Source organism: Ovis aries, chromosome 17, assembly GCF_016772045.2.
Source record: "Ovis aries strain OAR_USU_Benz2616 breed Rambouillet chromosome 17, ARS-UI_Ramb_v3.0, whole genome shotgun sequence".
In the NCBI taxonomy this organism is placed as follows: Eukaryota; Metazoa; Chordata; class Mammalia; order Artiodactyla; family Bovidae; genus Ovis; species Ovis aries.
In genome coordinates this window covers 51,323,804-51,339,944 of record NC_056070.1, presented here as the reverse complement: position 1 = coordinate 51,339,944, position 16,141 = coordinate 51,323,804, and the positions used below count along the sequence as shown (strand labels likewise).

The 16,141-nt window shown below is 54.0% G+C and overlaps 1 protein-coding gene across 28 annotated transcripts in view; it reads right to left on the bottom strand.

Annotated features, from left to right (window-relative positions):
• The window catches only part of NCOR2 (nuclear receptor corepressor 2), a 235,426-nt gene that overhangs the window by 154,347 nt on the left and 64,938 nt on the right, over positions 1 to 16,141 (bottom strand). For all 28 annotated transcript variants that reach the window (XM_060401093.1, XM_042234520.1, XM_042234523.1 and 25 more), the window contains one exon: positions 1,894 to 2,111. In XM_060401093.1, the coding sequence (XP_060257076.1) occupies positions 1,894 to 1,998 (105 nt within the window). In that variant the 5' untranslated portion in view covers positions 1,999 to 2,111. The remainder of the gene's footprint in view (positions 1 to 1,893; positions 2,112 to 16,141) is intronic.

Genomic DNA, 16,141 nt, shown 5'->3' with positions numbered 1-16,141 from the left:
TCCCAATGCAGCAAACCTGAGCTCGATCCCCAGTCAAGGAACTGGATCCCACATGCTGCAACTAAGACCCGGCACAACCAAATAAATAAATACTAAAAAAAATAAAAATAAAAAAAATAAAGCTTGCCCTGCAAGCACTCAGTGGATGAGAATGCTTATTTTTGCTGTTGTGATCATGACAAAGCTGATGACAATACATAATAATAAATGACCCCCAGGAGCATAGTCCTGGGCCCTGGGCACACAGTAGGTGACCAATAAACAGAAGCATCTTTTTCACAGGGGCTCAGAGTCCTTCCCTGGTAGCTCAGTGGTAAAGAATCTATCTGCCAGTGCAAAAGACGCAGGCTCAATCCCTGGTCCGAGAAGATCCCCTGAAGGAGGACAAGGCAACCCACTCCACTATTCATGCCTGGAAAATCCCACGGACAGAGGAGCCTGGCAGGTTACAGTCCATGGGGTCGCAGTCAGACACCATTCAGCGACTGAGCATGCGTGCACACAGTCCTGAAGCTGAAGCAACGCTGCCTCCTCACAGTGATTGAACCTGAGGCCTATTATTTAACCTCCCAGCTTCAATCTCCTCGTCTGCAAAATGGGAAGATAACGTGAGGTGCTCTTTCATCAGGCTGTTTGTGAGAATTCGACCACTCCATCCATAATGTGCCTGTTGATCACAGCCAGCTCTCAAAAGCATCTTGGGGCCCAAATTCTCGAGAGGCCGCTGTGTTTGGGACAGCCTCAGGCTGGGTCAGTGGGCTCATATGCAAAAACGTCTCGCTCACGGAGGATGGAAAAGCCCTCCCAAGCCATATCCTCTCAGCGTCTCAGGAGAAGGGACCATGCCACCTGCGCAGAACAGACACAAGCATGTACACACTGGGGCCAGCAGGGCCAGCTTCAACCCCGGCTGTGACTGCAAACCCTCACGGTCCCTCGCTGAGTAGCTAGGAGGTCCAACAGGGGAAGCCCAGGACTCTGAGGGCCCTCTGGCAAGCCCCTGAAGATGCAGCATACAGTAAGTGCCCAATAAGTGCCAACAGAGCAGAACCAAAGCCCATCCTCAGCGCCACAGGCAGCCACAGGTGAAGTCAGGAAAGGGGACCCCCACTAGGAGGTGGACAGAGTTGGGTGCAGCTCAGAAAAGCTGATCAAGGAGACTTCTCTGGTGGTACAGTGGTCAGGACTCGAGGCTTCCAGTGCAGGGGGCTTGGGTTAGATCCCTAGTTAGGGAACTAAGATCTCACATGCCACATGATATGGCCAAAAATTTTTTAAAAAGCTGACCAAGGTCACACCTGCTCCCTCCCCACCAGGCCACCACCCCCAACATTGGGGCAGCTCTCCCATGAGCAGAACCAACCCCCTGGACCACCACCCCCTCACCTCCCCCGCTCATGTCAGAGATTCAGAGAATGACACGTGCTGGCCTTGTCATCCGGGAGCTCTGAGCATCACTCAGTGAATAGGCTCCAGGCCCTGAGGATTGAGGAGGGGAGGGTCTGCGAACCACAGCCCCTAGGAAGTCACTTCAATCCTAAAGCAGGGGAGCCTGGTTGAGGCTGGGCTGACAGTGTATACAGCAGGAGCTCCACATCCACATGCAAACCCCACAGCAGACCCAGAGGCAGGGATCACAGCTCAGCCTGGCCCTGGGCTCCACCTTCCCAGCATTAAAGTGGGAGCTAAGAGATTTTCCCAGATGTCCCGGGACCTGGCAAGGCCGCAGATAGCAGTGGTATCTGCCCAGTCACCCCACTTCCCCACGGGAGACAGTGAGCCCTGGCTGGACACCATCAGAGTCACACCAGCACCGACTCCAGGGAGAAACAGGAACCCAGTGACAAAGGAAAACTCCGAAGGTGGCCCCAGGCGAACATCCGTGCCCCTTACCGCGTGCGGCCGGGCAATCTGAACAGGGTAGGAGATGCCGTGGGGTGGGTAGCGGGGCTCGGCGGCCCGCCACGTCTGCGCCACAGGCTGCGTAGATCCTGACATGGTGGTAGGCGTCCAGAGGGGCTCTTGGGCCCCTGTAATCTCCCTCTCAATGGTCAACAATGATTAAAAGCCAGTCTTCGTCATCTGCTCGCAGACCACCCTGTCCCAGGCACCTGTGAGAACAGAAAAGAAAGCAAGATCAGCCATGGGGCAGCTGCTCCTGACGGACCCTGGAGGGGCCCCAAGTCCTTCCTGTGGCCACTGTGAGGGAGTGAGGGCAGACAGGGGTCTTCCAGGACCCTCCTCCATGCCACTGGCACGCTCTCTGCCCACTGACAGCAGAGGGAGACGCCAAGTGGTGTTTGAGGCCCCTCCAAACCACAGGCCAGGCCAGCAGCTGCTGTACAAGCCACATGGATGACAGTTGTGCCCTCCCCCACTGCTAAGGTCCTTGCTCAGCAGGCATGGGAACTCCAACTCTACAGGCGCTGCCCTACCTCACTTATGGCCCCCAAGCAATCTCAGCCCACCCAACTGCACCCCAGGGAACCCTGCGGACACTGCTCTCACCACCCCTGTGGCCCCCAAGAACCTTCAGACCACCCAACCTCACCCCCATGGAACCTCAACTCTGCGGACACTGACCCCACCACCCCAACGGCCCGCTAACACCCTCGACCCACCCAACCTCACCCCAAGTCCTCTGCCACTTTGAGTCACCAGGGCAAAGTTCCCCAAAAGCACCTGGGAGCTCAGTCCCACGAGGGGACAGGTCCACACGAGCTTGGTGGGGGGGGGGGGCGGTGGTGAACAGGGTCAGCTCGGGCAGAACGCAGGTCACAGGGTGACCACGGGCAGAGCTGGGCCTGCCTGGGCCTCCTGGTGACCCCTGGGTAGGTGAGTGTGACACTGGGCTGGGGGACAGGGCAAACATGAGGTCAGCCGGGATGTGAGCTGAGAGCGAGGGCACTGGGAACCCACGGGCCATGCTGCAGAAACAGCCGGGGCCGCGGCCCCAAGGGGCCCCCAGGTGGCTCCTGGGGGGCGGGCGAAGGATAAAGCAGGGGAGAAAGCACACCTGTGTCCACAACGGAATGAATCTCAAGAGTCCACTGGCTTTCCAGATGGAAAAACTGAGACTCAGAAAGAAGAACGGACTGCAGTCAAGAGAGCACGAGAGCCTCTGGTCAGAAGAGGCCTTTGCCCAGGAATCTCTAGGGGCCCCCCACTCTCTCCAGGACCCTTCTCTCCCTTCTTTGCTGGCCATTGCTGCAGGCAGCCTCCCCAGGATTGTAACTGGTTCCTCTGCCCAGGCCAGGATTGAGAGTCTGCCAGGTCCTGGGCCCCTTCCACACTGGGCCACTCTGAAAGGGGGTGTCCACTCAGAAACACCAGCACCACACATAGGAGGAGGAGAGTGCTTAACAGAACAGAAGGAAAGACCTGGGATATTGGGGACAGCTCTGGTGATGTGGAATCTTCTGCTTGTCCCTGTAGCTAAGAGGACAGTGCCTTCTGAAAGGGGAAGGGAGGGAGACCATGGGTTGTTGCATTTGTACTGTTTAAGAGTCAAATAAATCATACCCAACATCAAAAATAAAAGAAAAAGAGAAAAGGGGTGTCCATCAGGCCCCCACCATGTGCAACACCCCACTCACAAGCCCCTACTCAAAAGCTGAGGAAAATCCAAGATGGCGCAAGCACGAAACACCTGGATGTCCCCAGGTAGGGCTGGGGGTGCACCTCACGTGTACCCCCCAGCTCCCTGAAATTTCATCACAATGTCCCTCATCGCCCTGCCCTCCACTGACGACCATCCTTCTCCAAGGGCATGGACGCCCCGAAACCCTCCTCTGGTGCTCTGCCCACTGAAGATCTGATGTGGAGGGATGTTAAGAGGGAAGATGGAGATCATGGTGGTCAGAAGAGGAACAAACCCCTCTCCCCTCCATCTGGGGGCCCTGACTGCTTGCTGCTCTCCAACCCCATCACCTGCTACAGTAGACTTGACTTTCCTTTCAGGAACCATCTTCCCTCTCCAGACTCCAGGAATGATCACATGATCCAGGCCTGGCCAATCAGATTCCTGCTTCCCCTGGACCAGTGATTGGCTCAGGGATTGGCATGTGACCCAATATGAGCCAATGAGAGTCACTGGGTCTTGAGACTTTGAGAAGGAACCAGAAAGAGGCACTCTCCACTGGGGCTGCAAGCTAGGAAGATGAAAGCTTGTGGGTCTTGTGGGGCCCCTGCGTGGCAGAAACCTATTCAAGAACATACCCCTAGAAAGGCAAAAGTGAAGGGTGGGGAGAGAACAGTCGGGTCCTGATGGCAGCCATGCCTGAAGGCAGCTCAAAGCTTGCTTCTTCATTCAGGGAAGTCAAGGCTCTCCTATGCGTTTTGCTTTGGCCAGCCCAACCTGGGTTTCTGCCACTTGCCATCAAAAGTTCTGACTCCTCCAGGGCAGGAAGGAGTCTTGGAGCAGACAACCCTTCCATCGGGTGCTGTCCAGCCTTCCACCACTGCAAAGCCAAAGAATTCAGAGCCAAAGCTGCCACCCCACAACCACTGCAAGAGAAAAGCCCACGTGGACTTCTCCCAGCCATAGAGACAGGATAAACCGTGTAATTCTTATGAACGTGGGAACAAGTCTCACCCAGCAAACAGGAGCTACTACGATTACAACCACTAGTACTGTCCCTGCAGTAGCTCTGCAGGCCGGTCACAGCGATGTGGAAGGGAGACCAAGCTGCCCCTGACAGTCCACACCAAGAGCAATCTGGCATCTGTCCTGGAGCCCAGAGACAAGAGACTGGCCTCCGGAGAGGGGTCAGTTGTGGCCACCAATGCTGGACCCAGTTCCAGAATTCCTTTTGTCCCAGCTTGTCACAAAGCCCAGCAGACCCTGTGGTCCGATGCAGCAAAGCCAATTCTATCCCAGCCTCTCTCTGGGTTTTAAACCCAGAGAGGCCAGCAAGAGGACGAGGCCAGCGGCTAGGCAGGTAGAAGTCGGTTCTGCTTGCCTTTCCTCCAAGAGCACCACAGGCAACATCCAAATTGCTCTGTGGCTTTGCGTTGCACAAGGTGGTGAGAAGTCTGATGTACCCACAGCTTTTCTGACCTTCTCTGTCTAATGAAATGCCGACTAGGGATGGCAGCCCTGGACAGGTGCTCACACTGTGCACTGCACATGGGCTCCAGAAGCCAGGGAAGGGACACCTTTTCAAACCAGCCCTGGAGAATCCCTGGCCACCTTCCCACCCTCCTCAAGCCCAGCCTGGCTGGCTTCCCACTTCATCAACACTCACAGAGTATCCACCCCCAAGCTTAGGGACTGACACCCCTGCCACCCACCTGCCACAGGCACTCCACCAGCTCCCTGGTCCAGCATCCTTAGGTGCAGGTTGTCCCCAAAGCCAGGGGACCCTTGGGACCTCACACTTCTTACATTCACCACGAGCTTATTTTAATAAGCTCAATTTCTATCCCTCCCAACCTCAGCCACATTTTTTTTGCCAACTTGAAAAATAAAATTTTTTTTAGGAAAATAGGCTGGCAGCTCCTCAAAATGTTAAACATAGAATTACCATATGACCCAGCAATTCCACTCCTAGGCATAGACCCAAAAGAATGGAAAACAAGAGATTCAAACAAATCAATGTACACACACGTATTCACAACACCACTATTCATTATAGTCAAAGGTGGGAACCACCGGAAACCCTTGCTGCACTCTGCCGGAGCGCCAAGACCATCTGTTTGAGTCTCTTCCAGCAGGGTCCGTCAATGGACGAGCGGATAAATCAATGGAACACGGTCTACCCCTATGATGGAGTATGATTCAGCTCTAAATAGGAACGAAACACGGACACTCACCACAACGTGGATGGACCTTGCAAACAGGATGCTGAGTGACAGAAGCCAGACACGAAAGGACAAACACTGGATGATTCCACTGATGTGAAATGTCCAGAACGGTGAATCCAGAGAGACAGAAAACAGGTTGGTGGCTGCCAGGGCAAGGGGTGGGATGGAGGTGGGGAGGGTGCTGGTAGATGTAAGGGTCACCAGGCAAGTTTTGAAACTAGATAAAGGTGGTGTTTGCGTAACATTGGGGGATTAAGTTTCGACTTCATCAGCAACGTTGGGAGGTGCAGAACAAGAAAAAGTATGACATTGCTTCACCAAAGACAAGGGTGAGGGGAGGACTTTCCTGGTGGTCTAGTGGCTAGGAGTCCAAGATCCCAATGTGGGGGGCCCAGGTTCAATCATTGGTCAGGAAACTAGATCCTACATGCAACTAAGAGTTTACATGCCACAACTAAAGATCCCACGTGCTGCAACAAAGTTTGAAGATCCTGCGTGCTGCAACTAAGACCCGGCACAGCCAAATAAATTAACATAAAGACAAGGGGAGGAGAGGATGAGCAAGACCCATGGGGCAATGTAGGGGGTCTCCTGAATCTGGCCTTGGCTGAACAGGGTTCTGAGAACAGGATCCAGGTTAGACCAGGAAAGCGATGCAGTGGCCCCAACATCACTGCGTGTCTGGGGCTTTGGGGTCAGGAGAGGATGGTGGGCATCCATTGTTCTCCAGACACTTTGAGGTCCCCACTCAGAGCTCAGCCCCAAGCTACTGAATGAGGCAGGGTCCAGGCCACAGATGGTCTTGGCGCTCCGGCAGGGTGGGGCAGAGAGCAGACAAGCAGTAAATAGTGACCTCTGAGTGCAGGCTGGGAGCTCTGCAAGCCTTGAGGAGGGCAAGAGGGAGCCAGGGAGAACCTCCTGGAGTGTGAACAAGACACAGCCGGGAGAGGGGGAAAGAGATGGAGCTCTAGGCAGAGGCCACCACCTAAGCAAGAGCCCAGAGATGAGAACAGGCACTGTGTGCTTGAGAAATTCCTCGAGTCACTCAAGGCCCATGGGCCATGGAAAGGGTGGATTTTGTTTGAAAGGCAGTGGGGAGCTACAGAAGGTGGTTGATAAAGAGAGGAAAGGGCCGGAGTGTTTGATAAGCAAACGCCGTGAAGAGCAAGCGTGGAACCAGGAGGCCGGGGTATGGGGGTGGGGGGGTTATCACAAGATTCATGAGATGATGCTGGTGGGATCGGGGCAGCAGGGACAAAGAAGCAGAAGCAGACTGTGTGGAAGTTGGGAAGGAGACTGCCGGCCTCAGAAACACCTTGCTCTGGGAGTGAAGAAGGCCATGCGTTCCCCCAGGGATGGGGCCCGTGGTTCCCTTCCTCTGACAAGACGCCTCAGGGCTCTGGTCCTCGATTTCCTCAATGGCAGACTGGAAGCATGCATGTTCCTGCTCCATGGACCCAGGAGGACAGCACGCTTGTGAAGTGATGCCTGGTGAACAGAAGGTGCTCAATAAGGCAAACTCAGCCAGGTCAGGGTTCCAGGGAGAAGAGGGGGCGCTCTGGTGAGGTTAAGGGCTTGCTTCACCAGGCAGTATAGGACACTCCTGAGCCCCATAGGTTGGGGCCACCACAAGCCCCGCCAGGCCTCACACATCCAAACCACAAACCACGGCGGGGGCACCTGCCCTGCCACCCTGCAGAATCAGCCTGAGGAGGGCTGCAACTGGGGCTCCCATGCACACGGCAGGGACCCCCACCACGCCTGCCCCAGAGGAGACACCTGGCCAGAGCCAGGCAGCCGCCCTGGGAGAGCCCTATAGGCTGTGGCTCTGATTCGGCAGCACCCCCACAATGCTGCCAACCCCACGTTCCGCATCCACAGAGAGAACTCATCACTGCCTTGGATTCTGAGTCTGCCTTGCCCCCTGCGGCCTCCTGGGAGCCTAGTACAGCACCGGGCACAGAGCAGCTGCCCAATGAATGAACTTCCAGGGAGATGAGGACAAGTAACACGAGGTGAGGACAGAGCCCACCAGACTTGCATCCTCAGTCCCCAACCCTGCTGGGGAGAGGTCTCTTTCTTTGGGTGGGGGGAGGGTACGTTTCCATCTTGCCCCGACATCCCTCTTAGGCCCCAGGCAAGACAGCCAGGGAGGCCATACCGAGACACACTCCGTGGACTTTTCGTATCCCAAGCAGCCTGGCTCATAGGAGGGTGGATCATGGCTGCCGGGGCTGGGATGTCTGAGAGCTCAGGGAAGCGGGGGGATTGGTTGTTAAGAGCCCGGAACTGAAGCTGAAATGTGCCTGGGACCCTTCAGACCTGAGCCTTGGAAGATGAAAGGGGAGCTGTCTGCACCGCACGTGCCTGACATTTTCTTGGAGCTAATGGGCACCCACGCTGGAAATTGCAGCGAGTGGAGGAGCCTCAGAATTTAAAATCAGCTGCCAGGCAGGAGCGAGGAGGCCCCCCAGCACGAGCACACGAGCACTCCACTGTGCTCAGAGCAGCCACCAGTCTCACAGAAGGGACATGGTCTATGACACCCCCATCCCCACCCAGAATGTCTCTGGTCAGAGACACACAGATGATTTGGGAGCCTGTAGGCAGACACCTCATTGGTCTCTTCAATGTCTGACACACAGTTGTTCAGTCGCAAAGCCCTGTCCAACTCTTTGTGACCCATGGACTGTAGCCTGCCAGGCTCCTCTGTCCATGGGGATTCTACAGGCAAGAATACTGGAGTGGGTTGCCCTGCCCTCCTCCAGGGGATCTTCCCAACCCAGGAATCGAACCTGAGTCTCCTGCATTGGCAGGCAGATTTTTTATTACTGAGCCACCAGGGAAGCTCATCTGATACACAGTAGCTGCTCCATAAACGTTTGTTTTAAGTGACAGCTGAATCCCCCACAAGGGGCACGGTGCACATAGTAGGTGTACTGTTTTCCTGGAGCCTCTGTAACAAATTGCCATAAACTGAATGCCTAAGACAGCGGAAATGGATCTTCTCACTGATCTGGAGACCAGAAGTCCAAAATCAGGGTGACAACAAGGCCACACTCCCTTCAGAGGCTCCAGGGGAGGACCTTTTCCTGGCTCTTCCAGCTCCTGGTGGCTCCAGGTTTCCTTAGCTTGTGGCCCCACAGCTCCAATCTCTGCCCACCTCCACATGGTCTTTTTTTCTTTTTGACTGTCTTCATTTTGGCCATACCATGCAGCATGCAGGACCTTAGTTCCCCGACAAGGGACTGAACCTGTGCGCCTAACATTGGGAGTGTAGAGTCTTAACCAGGAAAGTCCCTGTCCTCCTCTTCTTATAAGGATTCCACTTACATTGGACTTAAGGCCTAGCCTCTCCAGTGTGACCTCAACTTAACTAATTACATCTACAAAGATCCTCTCTTCCAGTAAAGTCACCCTCATAGGTTCCAGGTGGACATGAACTTGAGGAGGACACCACTTAACCCAGTACAATGCATGCTAAATCACCTCAGTCACGTCTGACTCTGTGCAACCCTATGGACTGTAGCCCCCTAGGTTCCTCTGTCCGTGGGGATTCTCCAGGCAAGAATATTGGACTGGGTTGCCATGCCCTCCTCCAGGGGATCTTCCTGATCCAGGAATTGAACCCACATCTCTTCTGTCTCCTGCATTGGCAGATGGGTTCTTTTCCAGCGCCACCTGGAAAGCCCCAACACAATACAGTAAGGTGCTCAATAAATATGTGCTTTGTTCACTGCTCTATCTCCGAGCCTGGCACAAAGTAGGCATTCAGTGGCCCAAGGAGAATGGAGACCTAGAAGCCAGCACTGGGGCGCGGATGGAGAGATGGGACAGGACTTGAAGATAAAAACAGTTCTGGAATGTGAGGTGAAGATGTTGCAGAAACACCAGCTAGAAGGAAGCTGACCGTTCACACTTTTTATTTCTAGCTTTTGACATACAGTAAAAATCGGGACCAGGCCATCTATTTGAAGGTCGCCTTCAGCAGGGGCTTATGGTGCAGAATGGATGCCCAGGAACCCGACTCTGAACCAGGTCATGAGATGAAGGTGGTAAGTGGTGTGGGTGAGCCTCATCCGGCCTGTCCCATAGGAGCCAGAACAGCCCATGCGGATGGGGGCACAGGCAGAAATCCTGCCCGGTGCCCTGGCCACCCCCTACTGTCAACCACGATTTATAGGCACCTCTTGTTGGGCTTCCCTGGTAGCTCAGATAGTAAAGAATCTGCCTGCAATGCAGGAGACCCGGGTTTGATCTCTGGGTTGGGAAGATTTCCTGGAGAAGGGCATGGCTACCCACTCCAGTATTCTTGCCTGGAAAATTCCATGGACAGAGGAGCCTGGTGGGCTACCGTCCATGGGGTCCCAAGGAGGTGGACATGACTGAGCAGTTAACACTTTCACTTTCATTTGTGGGACAAGTACCAGCACACAGCAGTGAGAGCCAGATTCAAACTCCCCCGCCCACCGTCTCGGAACTGGTGTTCCAGGAGGTGACATGGGAATAACTGTAGGATGGCGGACAGTGTTTGTGCTACGGAGAAAAGCAGAAGTGTGAAGTAGGTAGGCAGGGAACGGGGGCTGGAGTGAAGTTTTAAAGTGGGTGCTCAGGGACAGCCTCACCAAAAGGTGTCCTTAAGCAAACACGTGGAGGAGGAGAGAGAGGAAACCGTGTAGATGTCTTGGATGGGTGTACCAGGCAGAGGGAACAGCAAGTGCAAAGGCCCTGAGGTAGGAACAGCAGGGAGATGCAGACGGTGCGAGCGGAGGTCACACGGGGCTTTCACTCCAAGTGAGATGGGAAGGATGACACCTTGTGCGCTGGGGCGATGTGAAGGGTCTCCTACGCTAAGCCTGCCCCCGCATCTCTGTGCTCAAGGAAACTTCAGCTGTGCCCCCTGTCTACAGCCATGGGTGCAGGCCTCTGTGCGCTGGATGCAGGCAAAAGGGCTGGCCCACCCATAATCCTAACACTATTGAAGCCACTATCCGGGGACTTCCCTAGCGGTCCAGAGGTTAAAACTCTGTGCTGCCAATGCAGGGGACAGAGGTTCAATCCCTAGACAGAGAACTAAGATCCCACGTGCCAAGTAGGGCAGGGAAAAAAAAAAAAACAACAACCCACCATCCAGGATCCTATAGAAATGGGCCCCTGCCCACCTGGGCAACTCCAGCAGGAAGACCATCCTCCCCATTCCTCACCTGGCAAAGAGGTCACTGGGCTCCCTAAGGAGGAGCCAGGACCCCAACCACAGCATGTCCTTGGCCCTGCCCAAGGGGCGGTGGTCCAGAGCGGCCGAGGGTCACCATTCTCAGAGTCTACTCAATGTGCCGCCCATAGGGGTGCTATCTGCCACCCCCCACCAATCTGGTACCAGGTTAGACAAACCCAAGCCAATGGGAATCTCCACACATTCTGGCCAATCAGGAAATTATTTGGGTATCTACAATGTATAGGCAGTATTCCAAACACTGGAGCTACAGCAGTGAACCAATCAGACAAAAAGGCCTGCCAATCAGAGCTGACATCCAATGACTGGCCGGTCCCAACAGGGAAAGCTTCCAGCCAGGAACTGAAAGGAGATGGTTGGATGGATGGAGGAGGAAGGAGAAATAAGTGGATGGATGGAGGGATGGATAGATGGGATACAGTGGGGACGGATGGATGAAGGTGATGAATGAGGTGAGGAATGGATGGAGGGTTGGGTGGATGAGGGAGGAAGATGGATGGATGAAGGGGGATGGATGATGGATGGATGGATGGATGGATAGGTGGATGGATGGATGGATAGGTGGATGGATGGATGGATAGGTGGATGGATGGATAGGTGGATGGATGGATAGGTGGATGGATGGATGGATAGGTGGATGGCTGGATGCATGGACAGATGAAGAGATGGATGGATGAAGGGGGGAAGGATGGATGGATGAAGGGGGATGGATGATGGATGGATGGATGGATAGGTGGATGGATGGATGGACGGGGGGTGGATGGATGGATGGATAGGTAGGTGGGTGGATGGATGGATAGGTGGGATGGCTGGATGCATGGATAGATGAAGGGATAGATGGATGAAAGGAGGAAGGATGGATGGATGAAGGGGATGGATGATGGATGGATGATGGATGGATGGATGGATAGGTGGATGGATGGATGCATGGTTGGATGCAGGGATGGATAGATGAAGGGATGGATGGATGAAAGGGGGAAGGATGGGTGGATGAAGGGGGATGGATGATGGATGGGTAGATGGATGGATAGGTGGATGGAAGGATGAAGGGATGGATAGATGAAGGGATGGAGGGATGAAGGGGGATGGATGATGGATGGATGACGGATGGATGGATGGATGGATGAAGGGGGATGGATGGATGGATGGATAGGTAGATGGGTGGATGGATGGATGGATAGGTAGATGGATGGATGCATGGATGGATGAAGGGATGGATGGATGAAAGGGGGGAAGGATGGATGGATGAAGGGGGATGGGTGATGGATGGATGGTGGATGGATGGATGGATAGGTGGATGGATGGATGAATGGATAGGTGGATGGATGGATGCATGGATGGATGAAGGGATGGATAGATGAAGGGATGGATGGATGAAGGGGGGAAGGATGGATGGATGGATGGATGGATAGATGGAGAGCGGGTGAAAGGATGGATGAAGGTGATGAGTGAGGAATGGTGGGTGGATGAGGGAGGAAAGATAGATGCAGGGATGGATGAAAGGGGGGATGGATGAAAGGGGGGATGGATGGACGGATGGATGGATGGACTAATCAACCAATGGATATCAATTTAAGTGTTCTACTTTTCAGAGGTTACTTTTTTAACCAACCCTCAGAGCCAAGCATGTTTTTATTCCACTAAAATCCCCCCGTCAGGCTTCCTGCTAGCCGCCATGGGAGACACAGATGAGCATCATTATCCCCATGAACGTCCTCCCAAGCCCACACAAGTTCTCCCAAAGCCCCAGGATGCTGGGCTTAGAACCCCAGGGGGAAAGCTGCCTCTGATTCCAATCTCCAGAATCCCAGTGGGATGGACTCAAGGCCCACCCTCCCCTGGGCACCACTTCTCCTCAGCCCATAGCCAGCACCCCTTCCTCCTGGGGAAGAGGAGAAAAGAAAAGCCTGTTGACTGCAGCCTCAGAAACATTTCCCTTGTGGCCAATGGGATTCACAGCCCTGGGTATCATGACACATCATGCCACACTCAGGCACCAAGAAACAGCCAGAAAAACAGCTTCCAGTGGGTCCAGAATGTGGCATACACCCTCAGATCTGTTTTCATTGGGCAGGTTCCAGGGACCTGCTCCCCGTCTCCCCATCCAGCTGAGCCAGGACCCAGGGACCAGCTCAACACAAAGCGTTACCAAGAGGGAGTTCACAGAAACACCCCTAATTTCTGGCTTCTCTGAAAACTAGGGACTTACACGTTGCAGGCAGGCATGTGAAATGGTGCAGTCTCTGCGAAAAACAGTCTGGCAGCACCTCACGAAGATAAACAGAGAGATACCGTGTGACCCAGCAATTCTCCTCCCAGGCATACAGCCCAAAAAATGAAGGCAGGTGATGAAACAAAACAAACACGAATGTTCAGAGCAGCACTACTCACAACAGCCAAGAAACAGAAACAACCCAAACATCCTTCAGCTGATGGTAAGTAGACTGTGATGGATCCATTCACTGGAATAGTATTTAGCCATAAAAATGGACACATAGGGCTTCCCTGGTGGCTCAATGGTAGAGAATCCTCCTGCCAATGCAGGAGACCTGGGTTCAATCTCTGATCCAGGAAGATCCCACATGCTGCGGAGCAACTAAACCCATGTGTCACAACTGCTGAGCCTAAATTCTAGAGCCTGGGAGCTGCAACTACTGAGCCCATGAGCCGCAGCTACTTCAGCCTCGAGCCCCAGAGCCTGTGCTCCACAAGAGAAGCCACGACAGTGAGAAGCCCCAGGGCCACAACTAGAGAGTAGCCCCCACTCGGTGCAACTGGAGAAAAGTATGCGAAGCAATGAAGACCCAGTGCATCCAAAAAGAAATTAAATTATTTTTAAAAGGGGGGGGGGATATAAAAACCGTGAAAATATTATGCCGAAAGGAAGAAGCACGTACTGAATGATTCTATTTATGCAAAACGTCCAAAAGAGGCAAATCCACTGAGTCAGATGCAGGCTGGCGCCTACCAGAGGCTGGGGGAGGGGAGGATGGGAAGTGACTGTTAATAGGTATTAGGTTTCCCTTGGGAGGAGGCAATGGCACCCCACTCCAGTACTCTTGCCTGGAAAATCCCATGGACAGAGGAGCCTGGAAGGCTGCAGTCCATGGGGTCGCTAAGAGTCGGACACGACTGAGCAACTTCACTTTCAATTTTCACTTTCCTGAACTGGAGAAGGAAACGGTAACCCACTCCAGCGTTCTTGCCTGGAGAATCCCAGGAACGGGGGAGCCTGGTGGGCTGCTGTCTATGGGATCGCGCAGAGTCGGACATGACTGAAGCGACTTAGCAGCAGCAGCAGCAGGTTTCCCTTGGGATGATGAACACATTTTAGGATGAGACAGTGGTGACAGTGTGGCACGCCACAGAATCTATTACACATCCACAGACCATACACTTTAATATGGTTCAAATGGTAAATCTTAAGTGTATTTTTCTGCAACAAAATCATTTAGGGGCATGACCGGCTGGAGGTGAGCAGGGGTTGCCCACGTGGGATGGACATCCCTCTCCTGATTGCTATGTCCCCTCGCAGTCTGCTACCTTTGTTTATATCCCCAGCCTGAAACAGGACTAGATGACCTAGAGCACAGTTCCCCTTCTCCTTTGGGCCTGGCTGCATGGATGGGGCCCTTGCCTCCACCATCACTTCCCAGGAACCCTCCCCCAACTCCAGCTCCCCAACCTGGGTTCCCAAAAGCCTCTTTCTTCCTGCCACCCCCATGGGCCCCACGCCATGCACCTCTGCCATCTGTTTACCCACTGTCTCCCAGACCCCAGAGAGAGCTCACAGCCAGCAGTTTGAGCCCTATCTTGGATCACCTGCATAGCAGGAGCCCCGGAGGCTGTGGGCCGAGTCACAGCCCCTCAGGCACTAAGGGAAAAGGTGGCGCCCTGCAGCAGATCACCCTCACCCTAGAAACGCACCCTCTCGACCAAGCCACCACCTGCCCACACACTGCTAAGTGTGGAAAGTGGCCAGCTAGGTTCAACTTCCAATTCTGCTACTATGTGGCTGTGTGACCCTGGGCACAGTACAGACCTCTCTGGGCATTTTTTTTTTTTTTGGTTGGTTGGTTGGTTGGGGTGGGCCCTCGCTGCCGTGCCTGGGCTTTCTCTAGTTGCAGCAAGCAGGGGCGCCTCCTCATTGTGGTGCATGGGCTTCTCACTGCGGTGGCTTCCCTTATTGCAGAGCACGGGCTCTAGGCACACAGGCTTCAGTAGTTGCAACACTCGCACTCAGGAGTTGTGGCTCGAGGACTCTAGAACTTCCGCTCAGTAGCTGTGGCACATGAGTTTTAGTTGCTCTGGGGCATGTGGAATCTTCCCGGATCAGGGATCAAACCCAGGTCTCCTGCATTGGCAAGCAGATTCTTCTCCGTTGTATCACCAGGGAAATCCTCTCTGAGCTTTATTAACATCCCATCTGTCAAACTCTCTCCCTAGGGCCAGTGGAAAGATGACTCTTTGGAGAAAGATCTATGGAAAGCTCAACGCCCATAAATGAGTCCCCAGGGACATCCTTGGTGGTCCAATGGTTAAGAATTCACCTTCTAAGGCAGGGGACAAGAGTTCGATCCCTGGTCAGGGAACTAAGATCCCACATGCCGCGAGGCAACTAATAAGCCCTTTTGCCAGACAATGCTCCGCAATAAAGATGGGGAATACTGCAACTAAGACCCGAAGCAGTCAAATAAATAAAAACTTAAAAGGTATTTTTAAATAATAATGAGCCCCCCAAATCAGAGCTAAGGCTGTTACCACCCTGCATTGCTCCAAATACTAGGGGGAGGAAGGGAGGCAAGTTAACAGCCATGATGGCGCTGATGTTACCGGCAGAGGTAGTTACCGTGACTGTCTCCGCGATGCAGATAAGCAAACTTAAGCTGGGGAAAGAGAGCCGACCAAATGGTGCAGTGAGGTTGGACGGGACAGGGGAGCCCCATACCTGATGGCGGAGAAAGCAGAGGGCTGACTCCCCGGGATGAGAGGGGCCTCGCACAGTCTGGAAACGAGGAGGAGGGTGCTGCCCTTCCCCGTGCTGCGACCTTGGCCACAGGACAGCTCACTCAACACCCTCTAGTTACAGATGGGAAACTGAGG